This window comes from Budorcas taxicolor, chromosome 16, assembly GCF_023091745.1.
Source record: "Budorcas taxicolor isolate Tak-1 chromosome 16, Takin1.1, whole genome shotgun sequence".
Taxonomy (NCBI): Eukaryota; Metazoa; Chordata; class Mammalia; order Artiodactyla; family Bovidae; genus Budorcas; species Budorcas taxicolor.
Window position 1 is genome coordinate 35,919,896 of NC_068925.1, and position 23,592 is coordinate 35,943,487.

The window sequence follows — 23,592 nt, forward strand, 5'->3', positions numbered from 1 at the left end:
ATGGTATTGTCTTTCTATGTGCAACTTTACTTATATGGTAATCTTTAGATCCATCCATACTGCTGCAAAAGGCATTATTTCATTCTCTTTAATGGCTGAGTAATAGTCTATTGCAAATATGTACTACATCTTCTTTATTTGACAGTGGACATTTAGGTTGCTTCCATGTCCTGGCTATTGTGAATAGTGCTGCAATGAACACTGGCTTGCATGTATCTTTTTGAAATACGGTTTGAATTATATGTAGCAATTTGTCTCAAGAATGGTCATGAAATTTCCTTTCTCCTTCTGTGTGTGTGTGTATATATATATGTGTGTGTGTATGTATTTTTAGCATTTTATGTATGTATACTTAGCATCACTAGGCAATTAAAAACAAGTAGGCTTGGTAGAGCATGGCCACTATAGTTATTAATTCTGAAGTAGTAGATCTCTAAAGTCCTCATTAGAAGGAAAAAAAAATTATTACTATGTATGGTGACAAGTGTTGACTTACTAAGGTGATCCTTTTACAATATATACATATATTGAATCATTCTGTTGTATATCTGAAACTAATGTAATATTATTTAAAACCTCGTTTTTTTAAAAAAGCTGATCCTAAGGGGAGGCTTTCTAGAGAATATAATTGATTACAGTCCCAGTAAATCATCTCTGTTTGCTCCAAATGTAGCACTGTGCTCACCCCTCTGAAGTAAGAGGGGCAACCAAGGAAGAAAAGAACCACAAAAACAAGTAGACTTTTAATGTCAATTACATTTTCATTGAAACAATTACTTCACTTTCACTTTTCTCAGTATTAGTTGTTTTTTCCTTTATTTTGTAATGACTTCTCATCCTGTGTATCCTGTAGTCTTCCTTGGGCTTGGGTCTATCTCTCTGAGCTATCCATATTGCTTAATGATTTGAAATAAGTCTATAAGAACACTTGTATTGAAAGTATACCTTTTAGTGTTGATGAGCATGGCATCTCATTTTCTTGAGTATGGAAAATTACAAATTAGTGACTACCTTCTCAAAGTCCTTTGGTGCCACTTTTTATTTGTTTTAATCAGCTAATCAAGATTCCACTTATGGTATATGCTCAAAGTTTAGCTTAAAATCCTTTACCTCATACAACCTAAATTCACAATATGAAGGTCCATACCTTACTGAGCCATCGATGGAGGCAGTAAGTACCACTTGTTTCTCTTCTACATAGATTATTTGAACAATTTCTAATGAATGAGCACGCCAGGCAAGAAGCTGCTTGAATTTCTAGATAGCAACAATAAAGCATATCTCTTTTAAAAAGTACATACTGATCCAAATACAATCTTGAACAAAAACATTAATCATTAAAGAGCTAAGCTAATGAATGAATGGTGTAGATATCTGTGCAAGACAGTGAAATCCCCACCCCAGTTATCTCTTCTATTGCTTGTTGAAGTACCAAAAATTCTATTTTTAGGTATTTGTTAATCTATGCATATCTCTGGGACAGGAAATATCTTACACCTTTAGCAGCTTATCATTTAACTGAGGATTAGCAATTCATTTAGTTGAAAACTAGTTGAAGACTAGATGAAAGAAAATCTTTAGAAGGGTTGTGGGGGGACTATATAATATAATATAGTAATATTACATATAATATAATCAGGAGCAGGAGAAAGCAGAGTTAAAAGAAGACGACCAAAGGGGAGATTGGCAAGAAGATTTTTCCTATTTCCAAGTTTTATCCAGAGATTCCTGGCTAATTTTTTGTTTGTTTTGGAGGGGGGCTGTTGGTGATGATTGCAGGATATATATATTACTTACATACCACAAAGAATTAACGAAAGGATTGGACCCAGCTCATTCTCTCACAGAGACATCTTGACACTTCAGGATGTGACTTATCCTCAAGTTTAGAGCCTCTAAATTGGATCCAGAAGAACTTTTTAAACCATGTGGACTAGAGTTGTCAATTGGGAGACTTATTCTGTAGTTATATCCCCATAAAACATGTTCCCTCTCTGTCACTGATGAACCCAGACTAAGTCCTTACTTCTTGCTGGTCATGTATGTAGGAGATAGAATTCTGGCAGCTCAGAGTTCTATGAGACCCAAATTCATTTAGACTTTAACATAGTAAGTTAGGCGTAATTCTTCCAAAATTTCTTGACCTTCTGATTCAGTTCCCTGTTCCTAAACAGCCAGGGTAAAATCTACACCCTTCTACTTATTTTCTCCAAGCTTTTCAAGAACATTGGTTGCCCAAAGGTTCTTTCTCTGCCATGGGACGGAATTCTCTTAAGGCAAGGATTTCATTAATATGGACCATATCTATAGTAAGAAATACATTTTACTTCATGACCCAGTAAACACAAGCGGTACCTGCACATGCATTTGAAACAAGTTTCAGTATCCTTCACTAAGGATACTTAATCTATATTGTGTATAATGCACAATTGATACTGTCTGTTGTTCTATTGTATTGGGTTGGCCAAAAGGTGTCCCAAACATGATATACTATTTGTCTTTGTGTAGATAGATTTTGCCTACTGTATCTCTTAGACTATTGGTATTCCACAGATCATCTTTTAAACAGTATTGTCTCAAGAGAACCAGATTAACCTCTGATTTATAGACTGACTTATTAAGTTTTCACTGTAGTTGTAATCCATAACTGAATCTTGTTTAATGCATGGTACATATTAGTGTATGTAATAATGAGGTGTTTTATGACCAGAATCCATTGTGCATTTATAAATAGGCAGCCAGATACAAACTGGAAAATCACATTGTCCAAATAAAGAGAAGGTTGAAATCAGGTTGGATAGGGAAGAATTTAGACATGTTATTAAAATAGATCCTCTTCGTTCCAATTGGTGAAAATGCTTTTAAAAATCAATCCCACTATTATTCTAATTCAGTATCAACACATTACTTTGTTTTAAATATTTTCTCTGAATTTTGAAAGGTCTCAGTTGCCAGTTTGTAGGAAGTCCACTTGTGAAAATGAAGGTTTTGAATTGTATTTTTCATCTGCTAAAATTAATATGAGAATATTGATAATTATCACAAGTAAGAGAAAACAATTAGATAACCTTCTTCTCATACATGAGTCAAGCATATGATTGTTTTTGTTCCTCTCACAGCATGCCATATAATTGATAGAGTAAGTTGAAACTTAGTGCTTTCCATTTGCTGGTGGTGGTACATGTGGAAAGAGAATTGGATTAGAGGACAGGAACCCCGATTCTGGCTCTGTCTTCATCATTAACTATGATGTGATCCCAGGCAAGCTGCTTTCTGATTTCCCTTCTGCAAACTGAAGATAGTCATACTGAAGCTAAGTATCTGAACTTTGTAAAAGCTATAAAGGGTTCTTGGAAACAAAAACTCTGTAGATCAAATGAGATAATGTTTGAAACAATAAGCATTCTAAAACACTCTGCAAGGAATCCCATCCTAATCTGTGTATCTATGCTTTAATATTAATACCTGTAATCCAAAAACAACATTTCTGTTTACGCTACTATTTGGCTTTTGGATTTGAAGTATTAACTTACAGGGAAATAAGCCTATGATAAAATAGTGTTTCCTTGCTGTAGTATTTAATTAGTTTTGAATTTTTATAATATATGTAGATATATTGGCATATCCACACACACACAAGAAGTGCATTTTTTTTTTTTTTAGCCATGCTGCGAGGCATCTGGTATCTTAGTTCCCCAATCAGGGATTGAACCCGCTCCGCTTGCAATGGAAGCATGGAATCTTAACCACTGGACTGCCAGGGAAGTCCCAGGAAGTACATATTTAAATGGTTATCAACTAAGGATGGTGACATTTACATTGCATTAACACTAAAAATAGAATAACATATTTAATCATAAGGATGATTTTAGACTATAGGGGAAGAGTTTCTTGAAAATAATAATGTCTGGGTACCAGATGGGGCTTCTAGGAAAGGTTATGAAACTTCCTTCTATGAAGTTGTGTAAGATAAAGGCAATGACTGTGGAGGACTGCCTGATGTATGATGCTCTTAAGCTCTGGGCAGACTCTAACAAATAAGTCAAAACATGAAGTAGATGCAGAATGACCAGTGGCGTGTTTGCTCACTCACTCATTCACCCCCTATTTTCTCCAGCAGACCACTGTTATTTGTCATATAGCTTACGTTTCAGTAGTATCACATATGACTTGAGAGTAGGTAGTCTTGTCCTGTATTTCTATCTTTTGTGGCATTTGGCACAGAGAAATGCTCAGTAAATGTCTTGATTCATTAATTAAACTAAAACTGAAGTTCTTACCTTTTCATCATGAGGTGATTCCAAGAAGGAACTGATACTGCAAAGGATAACGTGTCCTTCTGTATGAAATTTAAACATTGGACTTGTAAATTAAATATTCTCTTGTCTAAGTAATTATTAATACTACTCAGACTTGTTTTGATCAAGTTGTTTTGATTCAAGCATTTAAAATGGTAAATAAAATAGTATCTGAGAGGTGTAGTGCTGCCGCAGCAGCTACAGCAGGGACTCGAGCAGGGTGATGACCATGCGGGAGGCGGCCTCCCTCTTGGAGACACCGCAGGGCACCATTGCTGCACTGGTTCTACACCTGCTCCGAGTGTTCTTAGCGATGGCCTGGAAATCTGGGGGTGCCAGCCCCTCAGAGCTAATCCACAACCTCCACAAAAACGGAATCCTCAAGGCAAAGTATTTGAAGTCATGTTGGCCTCAGACTGCTCTCACTATGCAAAATGCAACCTTTATATGGATTCTTCACATGGATTCTTCACAATCTATGGGGTTCCAAGCAACAATCAGTACTCCACACATGTGTACGTATGTACTAGAACTTCTGTTTGATCCGCTGCATGAAGGAGCTAAAGCTGTAGGAGCTGGAAGTGGGACCCTTAAACTGCATGTTTTGCATGTATGGTTGGGTCTAGTGGAAAAGTCATAGGAACTGATTACATTAAAGAGCTACTAAACCATTCAGTAAATAATGTCGGAAAGGGTGATCCAGTGCTTTTGTTTCCAAGGAGACTGCAGCTGCTTGTGGGGGGTGGAAAATGGAGTATGCTGAAGAAGCCCCTTATGGTGCTATTCATGTAGGAGCCACAGACCCAGCTGTGTCCCCAGGCACTAATAGACCAGTTAAAGCCTGCCAGAAGATTGATATTACAAGTGGTCTGCAGATGAAAACCAGATATTGGACTAATGAGGCAAGCTACGTGTTGGCAGTGTCAAAATGAAATCTCACAATGTTGTGATGTGGACAGAAAGGTGATTCAGTTATATACGTATATCCTTTTTCAGATTATTTTCCATTATAGTTTGCTGCAAGATGTTGAATATAGTTCCCTGTGCTATACAGTTGTTGTTCAATCACTGTTGTGTCCGACTCTTTGCAGCCTCATGGACTGCAGCACACCAGGCTTCCCTGTATGTCCTTCACAATCTCCTGGAGTCTGCTCGAACTTACATCCATTGAATCAGTAATGCCATCCAGCCATCTCATCCTCTGTCGTCCCTTCTCCTCCTGCCTTCAATCTTTCACAGCATCAGACTCTTTTCCAATGAGTTGGGTCTTCACATCAGGTGGCCAAAGTATTGGAGTTTCAGCTACAGCAACACTCCTTCCAGTGCATATTCAGGATTGATTTCCTTTAGGATTAACTGGTTTTTTATCTCCTTGCAGTCCAAGGGACTCTCTCAAGAGTCTTCTCCAACACCCCAGTTCAAAAGCTTCAGTTCTTCAGTGTTCAGCCTTCTTTATGGTTCAGTTGCACATCCATACTCGACTACTCAAAAAACCATAGAGCTTTGACTATATGGACCTTTGTCGGTAAAGTGATGTCTTTGCTTTTGAATATACTGTCTAGGTTTGTCATAGCTTTTTCTTCCAAGGAGCAAGCATCTTTTGCTTTCATGGCTGCAGTCAGCATCTGCAGTGATTTTGGAGCTCAAGAAAATAAAGTCTGTCACTGTTTCCATTACTGTATACTGTGCTCTACATCTACAGTGGGACCTTGCTTGTCTGTTTTATATATAGTAGTTTGTATCTGATGATCTCAAGCCCCCAATTTACCCTAATTTATCCCTCCTCCCCCACCTCTCCATTTGGAAACCATAAGTTTGTTTTCTGTCTCTGTGAGTCTGTTTCTATTTTGTAAATAAGTTCATTTAAATAAAGATAGCTTTAAATAAATCCTATAAATCTACTGGTAATATTGAGTGCAAACATAAATAATTATTTTCTACAATCTCCAGAAGACTCAGGCAATTGTTAATACAAAATAATACATTGAGACTTCTGTAAGGTAACTTTTGAAATGAAAAATTAGTTTTAAAAGAGGAGACATAAAATTTAAATATTAGTATAATAGCAATATCTGGATGCAGATCTCAAGATTACATTAGAAAATAATAAGGTTTGGCTGTGGTAAAAAGAAGTGTAGGCTAAGCTTGAGAGAAGAAAAGAAAGCTTAGGCTTAATTCAAAAGAAGAGAGGAAACAGGAAGGAAGCATTAAGAAAAAAATAGTGTTACATGAAAGAATTAAGACCAACTATATTGGTTATGGACTTCCCTGGTGGCTCAGATGGTAAAGCATCTTGTCTACCTTGCGGGAGACCCGGATTCAAGCCCTAGGTTGGGAAGATCCCCTGGAGAAGGAAATGGCAATCCACTCCAGTACTATTGCCTGGAAAATCCCATGGACAGAGGAGCCTGGTAGGCTACAGTCTATGGGGTCGCAAAGAGTTGGGCACAACTGAGCGACTTCACTTTCACTTTCATATTGGTTATAACAATAAAAGTCCCCTATGAAGAACAAATAATCCCTTTCTTCTCGTGCATGACTCCCTTTAGAATGAAGGTCAATGCAACATAACCCTTTTAAGATTATAAATAAAATCTTTACATTATTCCCAATATGCAAAAAGGGAGTGGGAGTCCTATACAGAACTCCTACAGGACTGGGAAAGCAGACTATTGGAGGGCACAGAAACACCTTATGCTCACCAGGACCTAGGAGAAAGGAGCAGCGACCCCACAAGAGAATAAGCCAGTCTTGCCTGTGAGTGTCCAGGAGTCTCTGGCGGAGCGTGGGTCAACAGTGGCCTGCTGCGGGGTCAGGGGCACTAACTAAACAGTTCATGGAGCCATGGTGTGCTGACATAAGTCCCTTTGCAGGAGGTCACCATTATGCCATTAGCCAAAACTACAAGGAGGGAACACAGCCCCACCCATCAGCAGAAAATTGAATTTAAGGTTTATTGACCATGGCCTTACTCACCAGAACAAGACCCAGATTTCCCCACAGCCATTCCCTCCTACCATGAAGCTTCAACAAGCCTCTAATCCTCACCCATCAGAGGGAGACAGAGTGAAAACCACAATGACAGGAAGCAAACCAAACTGATTACATACATCACAGCCTTGTCTAAATCAAAGGAACTATGAGCCATGCCATGTAGGGCTACGCAAGATGGATGGGTCATGGTGGAGAGTTCTGACAAAACGTGGTCTACTGGAGAAGGGAATGGAAAACCACTTCAGCATTCTTGCCTTGAGAACTCCATGAACAGTGTAAAAAGGAAAAAAAGATGTGACATTGAAAGATGAACTTCCCAGTTGGTAGGTGCCCAATATGCTACTGGAGATCAGTGGAAAAATAGGTCCAGAATGAATGAAGAGGCTGAACCAAAGCAGAAAGAACACCCAGCTGTGCATGTCTCCTGTGGTGAAAGTAAAGTCTGATGTTCTAAAGAACAATATTACATAGGAACCTGGAATGTTAGGTCCATGAATCAAGGCAAATTGGAAGTGGTCAAATAGGAGATGGCAAGAGTCAACATCGACATTTTAGGAATCAGTGAACTAAAATGGACTGGAATGGACAAATTTAATTCAGCTTACCATTATATCTACTACTGTGGGCAAGAATCCCTTAGAAGAAATGGAGTAGCCATCATAGTCAGCAGAAGAGTCTGAAGTGCAGTACTTAGATGCAAACTCAAAAATGACAGAATGATCTCTGTTCATTTCCTCGATTACTATCATAGTAATCGAGGTCTATACCCCAAACAATAATGCTGAAGAAGCTGAAGCTGAAGACCTACAAGAAGACCTTCTATGAAGACCTACAAGACCTTCTAGAAATAACACCAAAAAAGATATTCTTTTCATTATAGGAGACTGGAATGCAAAAGTAGGAAATCAAGACATACCTAGAGGACCAGGCAAGTTTGGCTTTGGATTACTAAATGAAACAGGGCAAAGGCTAACAGAGTTTTACCAAGAGAATGCACTGGTCATAGCAAAGACCCTCTTCCAACAACACAAAAGATGACTCTACACATGGACATCACCAGATGGTCAATACCGAAATCAGATTGAATATATTCTTTGCAGCTGAAGATGGAGTCACTATACAGTCAATGAAAACAGGACTGGGAGCTGACTGTGACTCAGATCATGAACTCCTTATTGTCACATTTAGACTTAAATTGAAGAAAGTAGGGAAAACCACTGTGCCATTCAGGTATGACTTAAGTCCCTTATACAGTGGAAGTGACAAATAGATTCAAGGGATTAGATCTGATAGAGTGCCTGAAGAACTATGGACACAGGTTCATAACATGGTATAGGAGGTGGTGATCAAAACCATCCCCAAGAAAAAGAAATGCGAAAAGGCCAAATAGTTGTCTGAGGAGGCCTTAAAAATATGTAAGAAGAGAAGAGAAGCAAAAGACAAAGGAGAAAAGGAAAGATATGCCCATCTGAATGCAGCGTTCCAATGAATAGCAAGGAGAGATAAGAAAGCCTTCCTAAGTGAACAATGCATAGAAATAGAAGAAAACAATAGAGTTGGAAAGAGAATCAGAGGCACCAAGGGAACATTTCATGCAAAGATGGGCACAATAAAGTTCAGAAATGGTATGGACCTAACAGAAACAGAAGATATTAAGAATAGGTGGCAAGAATATACAGAAGAACTATACAAAAAAAAATCTAATGATCCAGATAACCACAATGGTGTGACTGCTTACCTAGAGCCAGACATCCTGGAATACAAAGTCAAGTGGGACTTAGGAAGAATCAGTACGAGCAAGCTAGTGGAGATGATGGAATTCCAGCTGAGCTATTTCACATCTGAAAAGATGATACTATGAAAGAGCTGCACTCAATATGCCAGCAAATTTGGAAAACTCATCAGCGGCCACAGGACTGGAAAAGGTCCGTTTTCATTCCAATCCTAAAGAAGTGCAATGCCAAGGAGTATTCACACTACCCCACAATTGCACTCATTTCACATGCTAGCAAAGTAATGCTGACTTAGCAGCAGCAGCAGGCTTCAACAGTATATGAACCAAGAACTCCCAGGTGTTCGAGCTGGATTTAGAAAAGGCAGGAGAACCAGAGATAAAATTGCCAACAACTTTTGGAAAAGCAAGAGAATCCCAGAAAAACATCTACTTCTGCTTGACTATACTAAAGCCTTTGACTGCATGGCTCACAACAAACTGTGGAAAATTCTTCAAGAGATGGGAATACTCTATCACCTTACCTGCCTTCTGTGAAACCTGTATGCAGGTCAAGAAGCAACAGTTAGAACTGGACATGGAACAACAGACTGGTTCCAAATCGGAGAAGGTGTACATCAAGGCTGTATATCGTCACCCTGCTTATTTAACTTTTATGCAGAGTACATCATGGAAATGCCTGGCTGGATGAAGCACAAGCTGGAATCAAGATTGCTGGGAGAAATATCAATAACCTCAGATATGCAGATGACACCACCCTTGTGGCATAAAGTGAAGAAGAGCTAAAGAGCCTCTTGATGAAAGTGAAAGAGGAGAGTGAAAAAGCTGGCTTAAAACTCAGCATTCACAAAAAAGAAGATCATGGCATCATGTCCCATCACTTCATGGCAAATAGATGGGGAAACAATGGAAACAGTGATAGACTATTTTCTTGGGCTCCAAAATCACTGTAGATGGTGACTGCAGCCATGAAATTAAAAGATACTTGCTCCTTGGAAGAAAAGCTATGACCAACATAGACATAAAAGCAGAGATATTACATTGCCATCAAATGTTCGTATAGTCAAAGCTGTGGGTTTTCCAGTAATGTATGGATGTGAGAGTTGGTCCATAAAGATGGCTGAGTGCTGAAGAATTGATGTTTTTGAACTGTTGTGTTGGTGAAGACTCTTAAGAGAGTCCCTTGGACAGCAAGGAGATCAAACCAATCAATCCTAAAGGAAATCCATCCTAAATATTCATTGGAAGGACTGATGGCTGAAGCTGAAATTCCAATACTTTGACCAATTGATGCAAAGACTTGACTCATTAGTAAAGACCCTGATGCTGGGAAGGATCGAAGGCAGGAGAAGGGGATGACAGAGCACGAGATGGTTGGATGGCATCACCGACTCGATGGACATGATTTTGAGCAAGTCCAGGAGATGGTGATGGACAGGGAAGCCTGGCATGCTGCAGTCCACGGGGTCGCAAAAAGTCAGACACAACAGAGCGAGTGAACAACAACAGTCCTATACCCAATTTAATGACAGAAGAAACCATATGTCTTGCTTTAAATACAGAGCTGGGAATGAAATAGGTTCTCCTGACATCCTTTCATTCTTCTGTTTGCTTGGCAGCTTAGGCATCCTTCCTTTTGTTTCAGTAAATGTCACAGTGTTATCCTATATCCATTTTTATATCATGTAGGTTTTTAAGATACTTGTGGCCAACTGCATAACAGCAGTGACTTACCCGTATTTCCAGTCAGTAGTATTCTTGCACATGAATCAGTGAACAGCGATGTCAGAGAAATGGCAGCATGTTTTGTGAAAGGTAGAATATCTTTCAGTAGTCTTCCCTGTATAAAATATGATAATAAATTATATAAACATCAGTATTGGAATTGAGTTTATAGATAATTTATCCCAAGAGCTATATACTAATTATAACATGATTTCTCTTCTAATTATAACATGATTTCTCTTCTTCGTAATAAAAATAATTTGAAATTATGATGCTTTTGAACTGTGGTGTTGGAGAAGACTCTTGAGAGTCCCTTGGATGGCAAGGAGGTCCAACTAGTCCATCCTAAAGGAGATCAGTCCTGGGTGTTCATTGGAAGGACTGATGCTAAAGCTGAAACTCCAATACTTTGACCACCTCATATGAAGAGTTGACTCATTGGACAAGACTCTGATGCTGGGAGGGATTGGGGGAAGGAGGAGAAAGGGACGACAGAGGATGAGATGGCTGGATGGCATCACCGACTCGATGGACGTGAGTCTGAGTGAACTCCGGGAGTTGGTGATGGACAGGGAGGCCTGGCGTGCTGTGATTCATGGGGTTGCAAAGAGTCAGACACAACTGAGCAACTGAATTGAACTGAACTGATATAGACTTATTTCCTTGAAGCTAAATATTAGTAAAAGTGGGGTCAACTGTTACTTAGTAGGCTGCAGTCCACGGGATCGCTAGGAGTGGGACACGACTTCACTTTCACGTTCATGTGTTGGAGAAGGAAATGGCAACCCACTCCAGTGTTCTTGCCTGGAGAATCCCAGGGACGGGGGAGCCTGGTGGGCTGCCGTCTGTGGGGTCGCACAGAGTCGGACACGACTGAAGCGACTCAGCAGCAGCAGCAGCAGACTCATTACTGCAGATCCCCTCTATGCTTGTAGGTTGTTCTCTGTCACTTCCGATAACCCTCTTCATGCAGTTCCTCAACCCCTTTCCAGTGACATTTCTCCTTTTAAATAAACATGATTTTCAGATTTAAGTGTTTCTCACTTTAAGCCAGAATGTTGTATTTGTCCTTTCAGAAATACCTATTTTTGAATATTGGTACAAGACAGATTGCAAGAGATTCAAATTTGGCAGGTTGTTTTTCAGTGCTTAGTGTAAATCATCACTGACTTTCATATACATTTTTGTACTTACTTGGAGAATAAAAGTCAAAACATAGGAAGAAAAATTTTGAATCTGCTACTTGTTTCCTGAGATTTAGTTGGATATAGTATTTTCTCCTCCTATTGTTCTCACACTTTTATTATTTACCTATTGTGGGGGGAGGGGGAAACGTCACTGCTCCAATACCTGGGTCGTCTCAGGGAAAATCATTGTTTACAGTATTTCATAGCATTTTCAAACCAAGAAAGTGAAGTCGCTTAGTCGTGTCCGACTCTTTGCGACCCCATGGATTGTAGCCTACCGGTTTCCTCCATCCATGGGATTTTCCAGGCAAGAACACTGGAGTGGGTTGCCATTTCCTTCTCCAGGAGATCTTCCCGACCCAGGGATTGAACCTGGGTCTCCCGCATTGTAGACAGACACTTTACCATCTGAGCCACCAGGAACCAAGAGTTTCTCACTAATAAGTTAGAATCAACTGATCAATTGGAGGTTTTATACAGCAGACAGTATGCTGTTCTGTGTTGTCAAACCTCACTATCTGCCATACAAAACTTGCTGTTTTCTGGGTTTCCCTCTAGAAAGGAATCTTATAAGTGATGCCACCTCCCTTGCTGTTCACCATCATCAGTCTAGTCAAGATCCTTACTTCTGTCATTTCTGTCCATCTAATTCAAACCCCCTGCCCTACTTTCCACCCCCAAATCATTTAAAATCTTTCAGTAAATGAAAGTTATCCCTTCATTGTAAACTGTCTAGGACCCTCAGTATAATGTAATAATTTCTTCCAGTAGCTTGGAAAGCTAAATTTTCATGTATATTCCACATTTCAGTGTTCTTACACTCTTTAATGATGTATTCATCATTAATACTATCGTGTTATTTAAATCTTAGTTTTCTGAATGCTGCTTTAAGCCAACTTTTTCACTTTCTTCAAGAGGCTCTTTAGTTCTTCTTCACTTTCTGCCACAAGGGTGGTATCATCTCTGTATCTGAGGTTATTGATATTTCTCCTAGAAATCTTGATTCCAGCTGTGCTTCATCCAGCCTGACATTTCCATGATGTATTCTGCATAAAAGTTAAATAAGCAGGGTGACAATATACAGCCCTGATGTACGCCTTTCCCAATTTGGAACCAGTCTGTTGTTCCATGTCCAGTTCTGTGATTCCTGATGTGCATACATATTTCTCAGGAGGCAGGTCAGGTGGTCTGGTATTCCCATCTCTTTCAGAATTTTCCACAGTTTATTGTGATCCACACAGTCAAAGGCTTTGGCATAGTCAATAAAGCAGAAATAGATGTTTTTCTGGAACTCTCTTGCTTTTTCCATGATCCAACAGATGTTGGCAATTTGATCTCCAGTTCCTCTGCCTTTTCTAAATCCAGCTTGAACATCTGGAAGTTCACAGTTCACATACTGTTGAAGCCTGGCTTGGAGAATTTTGAGCATTACTTTGCTAGTGTGTGAGTTGAGTGTAATTGTGCAGTAGTTTGAGCATTCTTTGGCAGTGCCTTTCTTTGGGATTGGAATGAAAACTGACCTTTTTCAGACCTGTGGCCACTGCTGAGTTTTCCAAATTTGCTGGCATATTGAGTGTAGTACTTTCACAGCATCATCTTTTTGGATTTGAAACAGCTCAGCTGGAATTCCATCACCTCCACTAGCTTTGTTCATAGTGATGCTTCCTAAGGCCCACTTCACTTCACATTCCAGGATGTCTGACTCTAGGTGAGTGATCACACCATCGTGGTTATCTGAGTCATGAAGATCTTTTTTGTATAGTCTTCTGTGTATTCTTGCCACCTCTTTTTAATATCTCCTGCTTCTATTAGGCCCATACCATTTCTGTCCTTTATTGTGCCCATCTTTGCATGAAATGTTCCCTTGGTATCTCTAATTTTCTTGAGGAGATCTCTAGTCTTTCCTGTTCTATTGTCTTCCTCTATTTTTTTGCATTGATCACTGAGGAAGGCTTTCTTATCTCTTCTTGCTATTCTTTGGAACTCTGCATTCAAATGAGTGTATCTTTCCTTTTCTCCTTTGCCTTTCGTGTCTTTTCTTTTCTCAGCTATTTGTAAGGCCTCCTCAGACAACCATTTTCCCTTTTTGCATTTCTTTTTCTTGGGGATGGTCTTGATCATTGCCTCCTATTCAATGTCACTAACCTCCATCCATAGTTCTTCAGGCACTCTATCAGATCTAATCCCTTGAATCTATTTCTCACTTCCATTGTATAATCATAAAGGATTTGATTTAGATCATACCTGAATGGTCTTCTGGTTTTCCCTACTTTCTTCAATTTAAGTCTGAATTTGGCAATAAGGAGTTCATGATCTGAGCCATAGTCAGCTCCTGGTCTTGTTTTTTGCTGACCGTATAGAGCGTTTCCATTTTTGGCTGCAAAGAGCATAATCAATCTGATTTTGGTTTTGACCATCCGGTGATGTCCATGTGTAGGGCCTTCTCTTGTGTTGTTGGAAGAGGGTGTTTGCTATGACCAGTGCGTTCCTTGGCAAAACTCTGTTAGCCTTTGACCTGCATCGTTTTGTACTCCAAGGCCAAATTTGCCTGTTACTCCAGGTATCTCTTGACTTCCTACTTTTGCATTCCAATCCCCTATAATGAAAAGAACATCTTTTTTGGGTGTTAGTTCTAAAAGGTCTTGTAGGTCTCTGAACCATTCAACTTCAGCTTCTTCAGCATTTTTGGTCAGGGCATAGACTTGGATTACTGTGATAGTGAATGATTTGCCTTGGAAACAAACAGAGATCATTCTGTCGGTTTTTGAGATTACATCCAAGTACTGCATTTTGGACTCTTTTGTTGACTATGATGTCTACTCCATTTCTTCTAAGGGATTCTTGCCCACAGTGGTAGATACAATGGTCATTTGAGTTAAATTCGCCCATTCTGGTCTATTTTAGTTCACTGATTCCTAAAATGTCGATGTTCACTCTTGCCATCTCCTATTTGACCACTTCAAATTTGCCTTGATTCATGGACTGAACATTCCAGGTTCCTATGCAATATTGCTCTTTACAGCATTGGACTTTACTTCCATCACCAGTCACATCCCCAGCTGGGTGTTGTTTTTGCTTTGGCTCTGTCTCTTCATTCTTTCTGGAGTTATTTCTCCACTGATCTCCAGTAGCATATTGGGCACCTACCAGCCTGGGAAGTTCATCTTTCATTGTCCTAATTTTTTGCCTTTTCATACTCTTCACGGGGTTCTCAAGGCAAGAATGCTGAAGTGGTTTGCTATTCCTTTCTCCAGTGGACCATGTTTTGTCAAAACTCTCCACTATGACTCGTCTGTCTTGGGTGGCCCTACATGGCATGGCTCATAGTTTCACTGAGTTAGACAAGGCTATGGTCCATGTGATCAGTTTCATTAGTTTTCTGTGATTGTGGTTTTCATTCTCTCTGCCCTCTGTGGGATAGGGTTAAGAGGCTTATAGAAGCTTCCTGATGGGAGAGACTGACTGTTAGGGAAAATAGGTTTTGTTCTGATGGGCAGGGCTATGCTCAGTAAATCTTTAATTTCCTGTTGATGGGTGAGCTGTGTTCCTTCCCTGTTGTTTGACCTGAGTCCAAACTATGGTGGAGGTAATGAAGATAATGGTAACCTCCTTCGAAAGATCCCATGCATGCATTGCTACACTCAGTGCCCCTGACCCTGCAGCCGGCTACCACTGACCCATGCCTCCACCAGAGACTCCTGGGCACTCATGGGCAAATCTGGGTCAGTCTCTTGTGGGGTCACTGCTCCTTTCTCCTGGGTCCTGGTGTGCACAAGGTTTTATTTGTGCCCTCCAAGTGTCTGTTTCCCCAGTCCTGTGTAAGATCTGGCAGCTCTATGGTGGGGTTAATGGTGACCTCCTCCAAGAGGGCTTATGCCATACCCACACTGACTGCACCCAGAGCCCCTGCCCCTGCTGCAGTCCACTGCTGTCTCCTCAGGAGACACTCAAACACAGTTCTGGCTCAGTCTCCTTGGGGTCTCTGAGCCCTGGTGTGCACAAGGTTTGTTTGAGCCCTCCAAGCATCTCTGGCGGGTAAGGGATTCGATTCTAAATGTGATTTCACCCCTCCTACAATCTTGCTGAGGCTTCTCCTATGCCCTTGGACATGGGGTATCTTTTTTTGGTGGGATCCAACATTTTCCTGTTGATGGTTGTTCAGCAGTGAGTTGTAATTTTGGAGTTCTCACGGGAGAAGATGAGCACACGTCCCCCTCCTCTGCCATCTTCATGACATCATCTCCATCACTTCATGGCAAGTAGATGGGGAAACAATGGAAACAGTCACAGACTTTTTTTTTTTTTTTTGGCTCCAAAATCACTGCAGATGGTGACTACAGCCATGAAATTTAAAAATGCTTGCTTCTTAGAAGAAAAGCTATGACCAACCTAGACATCATATTAAAAAGCAGAGACGTTACTTTGCCAACAAAGGTAAATCTAGTCAAAGCTATGGTTTTTCCAGTAGTCATGTATGGATGTGAGAGTTGGACTATAAAGAAAGCTGAGCACCAAAGAACTGATGCTTTTGAACTGTTGTGTTGGAAAAGACTCTTGAGAGTCCCTTGTACTGCAAGGAGATCCAACCAGTCCATCCTAAAGGAAATCAGTCCTGAATATTCATCGGAAGGACTGATGCTGAGGCTGAAACGCCAATACTTTGGCCACCTGATGTGAAGAACTGACTCATTGGAAAAGTCCCTGATGTTGGAAAAGACTGAAGGTGGGAGGAGAAGGAGACAACAGAGGATGAGATGGTTGGATGGCATCATCGGCTTGATGGACATGAGTTTGAGTAAGCTCCAGGAGTTTCTGATGGACAAGAAGGCCTGGTGTGTTGCAGTCCATGAGGTTACAAAGAGTTGGACATGACTCAGCGACTGAACTGATTATTTAAATATCCAGTGAAATATATAGTGGGATGTATTCGTAGCTCAATGTAAAGAAAGATTGGAAATACAGTAGTTGTCTTAGCAGTTTTGATATTTGATCTTTTGAGTTACAAAATTGACCTAAATTTTTGAGTAGTATTTTCAGTGAGTAGACTGCAAAACCAGCCATTTGGCTAGAAGATTGAACAGTAATAAAATTAGATGCTATATCAAACCTTAGGGGCCTAAGGTTTATTCAATAATCCTTTTTATCTTTCCCGTTTTTTGCTGTTCCAGGTAAATGACAGGCCCTGACCTCCATAGTCCACAAGCGGAGATGTCCGTCCTCATGTGCAGTGACAAGGATAGGTGGTGGTTGAATATCTGTTTCATTGGTGCCTCCAGGAGGCTTTTTGTCCACTGGCTGTTGCTCTCTCATGGCAACATCTGTTTGCTCACCTGTTGGAAAATTAGTGAGTTATCAGTGTTTGTTATACTTGGCATTTCAAATTTTATAGAATATAAAAGAGGAAGCAAGTAGGAAAATAGAAAAAAAAAAAAACTCACATTCTTTTCCCTAGAATTTTTTTTTTTTTTAATCTTAGAGAACTTCAGTCAGTGCAGAGAACAAAAAACCTTTAACAAATGGAATCCTGTATCACTGGAAAAAACTAGAAGAGCTCATTTTGGGTTCTATTACAAAAGCCTCTGCACTGGTAGTTAAAACTAGGTATACATCCAGTATGAGTCCTACACAGTCAAAAAATGCTTATGAATCTAGTATAAGCTTCAGGGCAGCAGGCTGGAGACCAAGAAGCTCAGTAGTACTTTGGATTTTTAAAATCTAAAGTTAATAGTTACAAAAGCATCATAATAATGTAACCTCTGCTTCTTAGATGACTGAGTCCTATAGCACCTCAGCATTTAGTCACAAAAAAGAATATACATTAATTCCAAGCAGTCTGTCACCTAAACTCCCTATGGCAAAGAAGTTAAGAAAGGGAGGCGATTTCACACTAACCTTTAACCTCACTCTCATGTATGCTCTGTTTGCTTCCCTAAATTCGGGGAGAAAAAGAGAATATTTATGATATTGTAAGGAAATGCGATACACTGAATGAATAGATTTTTTTCATAGTTAAATTTATATCTCTAAGCATTAATTTTAAAGTTATTTTACAATTACTTCTTTGAAAAGATGCATTGCAGTGATTTTCATGTTTATAAATAAGGTATTTATAACACAGCCTTTTCCTAGTGGCTCCAGTGTAGCATAATAACGAGAGTAATTAAATACCTAGAGCTTGCTACGTTCTTGGTGTATAATGTCTCTAATTCCCTTAACAACCATACCAGTTAGGTTCTACCATTCCCTTTGTATTGCTGAAGAAATGGAAACTCAGAGGTTAAGTGACATCTCTAAAGCTAATCACATAATAAATGGAGCACTTGGATTTAAGTACAAGTCTGTTTGACACATCCTTACAAGCTGATTATTTCCACTGTGCTAGTGCTTTTAAAATAATTTATGCAGTGAAGACTTTCCTTCAAACAAAATCTTAACTAGAAATAAAAATGTGTAAAAAAATATGAAATATGGAACCAAGAACACAGTTTGAAAACCATTTCATTACATTGTGTTGTAACATAATCACATGCTCTCTTTCCTCTGTGAAATGTATATAATACTTTTTAGTAAAAGATAGTCTAAATTTATTATTTAATGAACATAAAAATAGCCTATGTAATTTATTTTATTCATGATTATTTATAGATAGGAAAGCCTTGAAAAATGGTGGGGAAAAAGATAAAAGCAGTTCAGACATTGCTTTTTAGGGAAAACAAAAAAGATTTTACCTACTACATGCAACAAATTATTGAGCGATAACAAACATTGGCGATAACAGGAAGGCACACTCTCCTTTTCTCTTGCTTACCTTGCTACTCTGTGGACCCTTGCTAGAATCACATTGGGATGAAGAACATACAGAATCCTGACTTGATCTCCTATAAGGAGAGGGAGGAAGCCCAAGGAGGAAAAGTTAAGATACTCTTTCATACTCAGAAGGTGCTCTCCTCTGTTTTAATTTCAGCTGGTTACTTTTTTTTTAGCATCTCTGGATTTTAGCATGGATACTGCTCAGGTGTAGGAAATAAAAATCTGTTCCTTCCCACTGTTAAGGCTAGATTTAGTCCCAGAGGCTCTGACACTGAAATGGTGGGGAGTGAGGTGGCTGTGAGGAGGCCTGGAAAACCTGGTAACTTCTGCTCTGTAGTTTCTAATTCTGCTAGAATGGGCTGAAAAGGGGCTTAGTGTTCTGGTGCAGATATATACAGATGAGGTCCTCAAAATATTCTCAGAATGAGAACGTTTTAAGCCAAGGAGTAAGGAAGATGTTATATTCTGGCTCACTTCTGGATGATGAGATAGTATAGAAGCCTTTGATTTTTCTCCAGAGATGTGTTTTTCGTTGCCTATTGAAATCAGAGTTCTCGAGCAAATATAAATAGGAAAAACACCTTTTCTTAAACTTAAAAAAAAAAAAATCCCCTGCTGTCTTGGAAATGGGTGTCAGTTGCTCAGTTATAGCAGATGTCATATGAAACCTGCTTCCATATGATCTTTCATATTTGCCCTATAAATCTTTTTTTTCCTGCTTTATATCAGTGCTCATAGAGTTGTATTTTAGCTGCAAGTGGGGTCAAGTGAGCATTTTTCTTCTCTGCTGTGGAACTGAAATGGTAAGGGGAAACTGGATAACCACACAGCAATTAGATCCCCCTGGGGCCACCCATTTACAAAAACAGTAATAGGGAAGAAAGCTGAAGCCAAGTATGTCAGTATAATCTTCCCTCAGTTGTGTGTGTGTGTGTGCTCAGTCATTCAGTTGTGTCTGACTCTTTGTGACGCATGGACCGTAGCCCACCAGGTTCCTCTTGTCCATGGAATTTTTCAAGCAAGAATACTGGAGTGGGTTGCCATCTTCCTCCTCCAGGGGATCTTCTGGACCCAGGGATCGAACCTGCATCTCCTGCGTCTCTTGCATTGTCAGGTGGAATCTTTACCACTAGTGCCACCTGGGAAGACCCTGCTCTCAACTGTACCTTCCTAAATGCTGGGATGAGGAGAACTCTTTTTATATCATCCACTTAAGTCCCCAACAATATTTTTTGATCAGTAAATGCTGAGTTACCTTACACATTCAGGATTATGAAAGAGAAATAGTATGTCATTAATTCGAAAGCGTTTAGGGTCCAAATCAGGGTCTACAGTGAAGCAATCTTCTGGTCTATACCTAGGAATAAGCATACATTCACAAGATAAAAATTTACAAATAAGGTAATGTACTTTATTATATATTCCATGCAGAGGTAATCAACTCCTGAAATGTTGATTATCATTGAACATGGAGAGAAAACCCAAAAGTATAGCATTTGAACTCTTTCTTAATAAACATCTATATAACAACACGATCTTTTAGTGTTTAGAAGTCTTTTAATTCAATCAGTTTGTGTTAGTTCAGAGAGTGAGCTTATACAACCTCCTGGAAGTTTCATACAGTTTAAAGAATAGATTTCTACTCTTTGAATAAGTGAAATGAGAAATTAGAATAAAATGTAGTTACTACCCTCAAGCACCTTATAATTAAGTGGAAAAGGAAAGCAGGTAAATCAGTAATCACACTATTCTTCCTGCTCCAGTCTCCAATTGACTCAGATTCCCAAAAACACCTTCCTAGGTAGTTTCATGGAAGCAGAAGGATGGTCCCCCACTGTCTGCCCTGGCACTTCATAGTAGGGCTTTAAAGCCATGTTTGCTATTCCTTATAGGAAATAGATGTTATAACAAACTGTTCTTTTTCCTTTAGTGAAAATTACCTCTCCTAATTTGGATCGACAAGTGATGAAGGACCTGCTGGGGAGTGAACCAAGCTCAAAGGAGGAAACTGCAAATTTGATGACTTGTTGAGCTCCAACTTTTTATGTATTTCTGCTCTGCAAGTGAACTGCATGGTAAAGTGGATTATTCATTAGCAGTAACAACTTCTAGTTTGCACCCAAAAAAGCATAGGACTTGGAACAGAAAACGAAGGACTATTTCTCCTGACTGGTGAAAGGCTCTTAGACAAAGTGTGAGGTAGAGGTAGAGATAGCCATCCTTTAACTTTAGAGTCTTTAAACTGGACCTAAAGTACTTTGGACAGTTGAATTATATGTTTTGCAAAATACTCCAGTGATTCTAAATCAGTTGTTTTAATATAATCATCTTTTTGTGGGAAGAGGACACTGTATGACCCATTGTAGTCAGTTATTCTTCTGTGGGTGCTGGACTTGCATGCACCCTTGGCACACTGCCTAGCACTCAAGAATAGATGCAAGAAGCATCTCCACCTCTGAACTGGGGATATTCTCAGGGGAGCTGCGATCTCTTTTAAGCTGTGGCAGTAGATTATGGCCTTTGCATTTTTAGTCTAGTAGATGCTTTCCCAAAATAGTGAGTCATACATAAGCTGACACAGTGTGAAAACTGTATTAATAAGAAGATGAGGAATTGTGTGGTGTTATTATTTAGGAATAAAGTGACACGTATACAGTCTGTGAGAAAAGCCTAAGGGCAAGGATTGGAGGAAAGGAACTGAAGGATGACAGGAATTCCAGGGGCAGGGCCCAGCAGACCCTGAGCTGAGGTAAAGAGGAGGGGTTTGCAGAAACAGCTACTTCAGCTTAAGGTTCAAAGCAAAGCATACCCAGAGTTCCAGAAAGAAAGGAATATTTCCTCCCCAAACTTGGCTAAAAGTAAAAACTCTGACATAGACTGAAAAGGGGCATAGAGTCCAGGAAGACTGTGCAAGTGCTGTAGCTAGGAAAGGCAGAGATTTCTTTCGCCTTTTCATCTTCTCTTCCCTTGTCTTCTCTGACTCTGTTCTCCTTTATACCTCTTTCCTTCCCCAAAATGCTTAAATAGAATTGATTTTATTTTTAATTCATTGTTAAGGTTCTTGGCCATCTTACACAAAGTACAACTTTAGAAACTCTCTTGATATAGGGTGACACATGGCCCTTGCTTAGAGCCCAATTACACAACTGAGGAAAGGTTATTATTTTTAACCCATCCATAACAAATAATACAATGTTACATTATATCCTTTATAACCAGTGGTAAGCATATTTAGAACTAGATTTCCAGGGGAAGGTAAATTTTGTGGAACAGAGCAAATCTAGTTGGTTGAGATGGAGAAATGAATGTGTAATGCCCTTGTTAGTACTGCCCTGTAGTATTGGGTGGAGCTCTTTTTCCATAAGAGCTTATGGGAAAAACCCCAAAGAACTTTTTGACCACCCCAGTAAACTGGATGTGTTGGAGTGGTGAATGAGAAGGAAAACCCATTTTAATTACCTCTCACCATTTGATGCTGGTGTCACTGGGAATACCACATGAGATGGGGGAGGGTAGATTGGGAAGAAATCTTGGGCATGTGGGACTTTAAGGGTCTTGTTAGTCATCCATATGGTAATTGCCAGTAGGCAATTGGATATGTGTGCTTGAAACTCTTAGATTATTATTTAAAATTACTGCATATTTTAAACATTTTTCAAAGTTATGTATTTGGACAAGATGGTACATGGAAGGCACATACTAACTTTAGTGCATGCTTTAGTACATACTCTGTGCACATAAAGTACATACTCTCGTACATACTCAAGAAGAGCAGATGTAAAAGCACTTGGGAATACAAATAATTAAGGTTTACTTTATTCATATCATTCTGGGATTTAGACACTTAACACATATGCTGCTTATAAAGATAACCTCCAGGAAAGGCTCCTGGCGAAAATCATCCTCACTTTTATGTATTGCTTTTTTTTTTTTAAAGTAATGAATATTACTTTGACTCTTCTGCAGTGCAGCTTTTTAAGGCAATGAGTATAGTATTTAAGGAAACAATGCAACTCACACTTCTTTGACAGTTGATGTTACAAAATTCCACAAGATGATCACACCATTTAAGGTTCCAGCAGCTATCAAATGATATCCTTCTATTTGTAATAGATCAATGCAGTTCACTTCTATACTAACAGCAGAATTCTGAAGAGGGAAAGAAACAGAACCAGTGACCATCATACCACACAGTATCTAAGCACAATACAAACACAATGTGTATACTTTGTTGCTCTCTCATTAACTTAAACCAAAAAAAGTATACATTTAAATCCTAAAGCATGAAGTTTAGTAAAATCTAAATTATTTTGGCATAAAATACTTTAATTTGTAGAATTTAATAAAGCAAGAAAAAATATACTCTTCATCAAGATCAGCCCTGGGATTTCTTTGGAAGGAATGATGCTAAAGCTGAAACTCCAGTACTTTGGCCACCTCATGTGAAGGGCTGACTCATTGGAAAAGACTCTGATGCTGGGTGGGATTGGGGGCAGGAAGAAAAGGGGACGACAGAGGATGAGATGGCTGGATGGCATCACCGACTCGATGGACGTGAGTCTGAGTGAACTCCAGGAGATGGTGATGGACAGGGAGGCCTGGTGTGCTGCGATTCATGGGGTTGCAAAGAGTCGGACACGACTGAGTGACTGAACTGAACTGAACTGAACTGATTGTCTTCTTCCTTCAGCCTAAACTATCAACCAGTAAATTACCTTTCCATCTTTCTCTTCTCTTCAAACTTCTTGAAAGAATATCCTATATTAGCTCTTCTAACTTACTGACCTTCCTTTCACCCATGGCCTAGCTTCTGCTCCATGCCACTCTATGAAAGCTTTTTCTAAAT

The 23,592-nt window shown here is 39.5% G+C and overlaps 1 protein-coding gene across 1 annotated transcript in view; it reads right to left on the reverse strand.

Annotated features, from left to right (window-relative positions):
- Positions 1–23,592, reverse strand: part of WDR64 (WD repeat domain 64) — a 124,563-nt gene that overhangs the window by 18,014 nt on the left and 82,957 nt on the right. Inside the window, exons 16-23 of the mRNA XM_052653988.1 lie at positions 22,765–22,895; positions 20,002–20,103; positions 18,745–18,814; positions 17,829–17,865; positions 17,124–17,266; positions 10,759–10,864; positions 4,281–4,339; positions 1,148–1,257 (exon numbers count right to left, since the gene is read on the reverse strand). Of these exons, the coding sequence (XP_052509948.1) occupies positions 1,148–1,257; positions 4,281–4,339; positions 10,759–10,864; positions 17,124–17,266; positions 17,829–17,865; positions 18,745–18,814; positions 20,002–20,103; positions 22,765–22,895 (758 nt within the window). The remainder of the gene's footprint in view (positions 1–1,147; positions 1,258–4,280; positions 4,340–10,758; positions 10,865–17,123; positions 17,267–17,828; positions 17,866–18,744; positions 18,815–20,001; positions 20,104–22,764; positions 22,896–23,592) is intronic.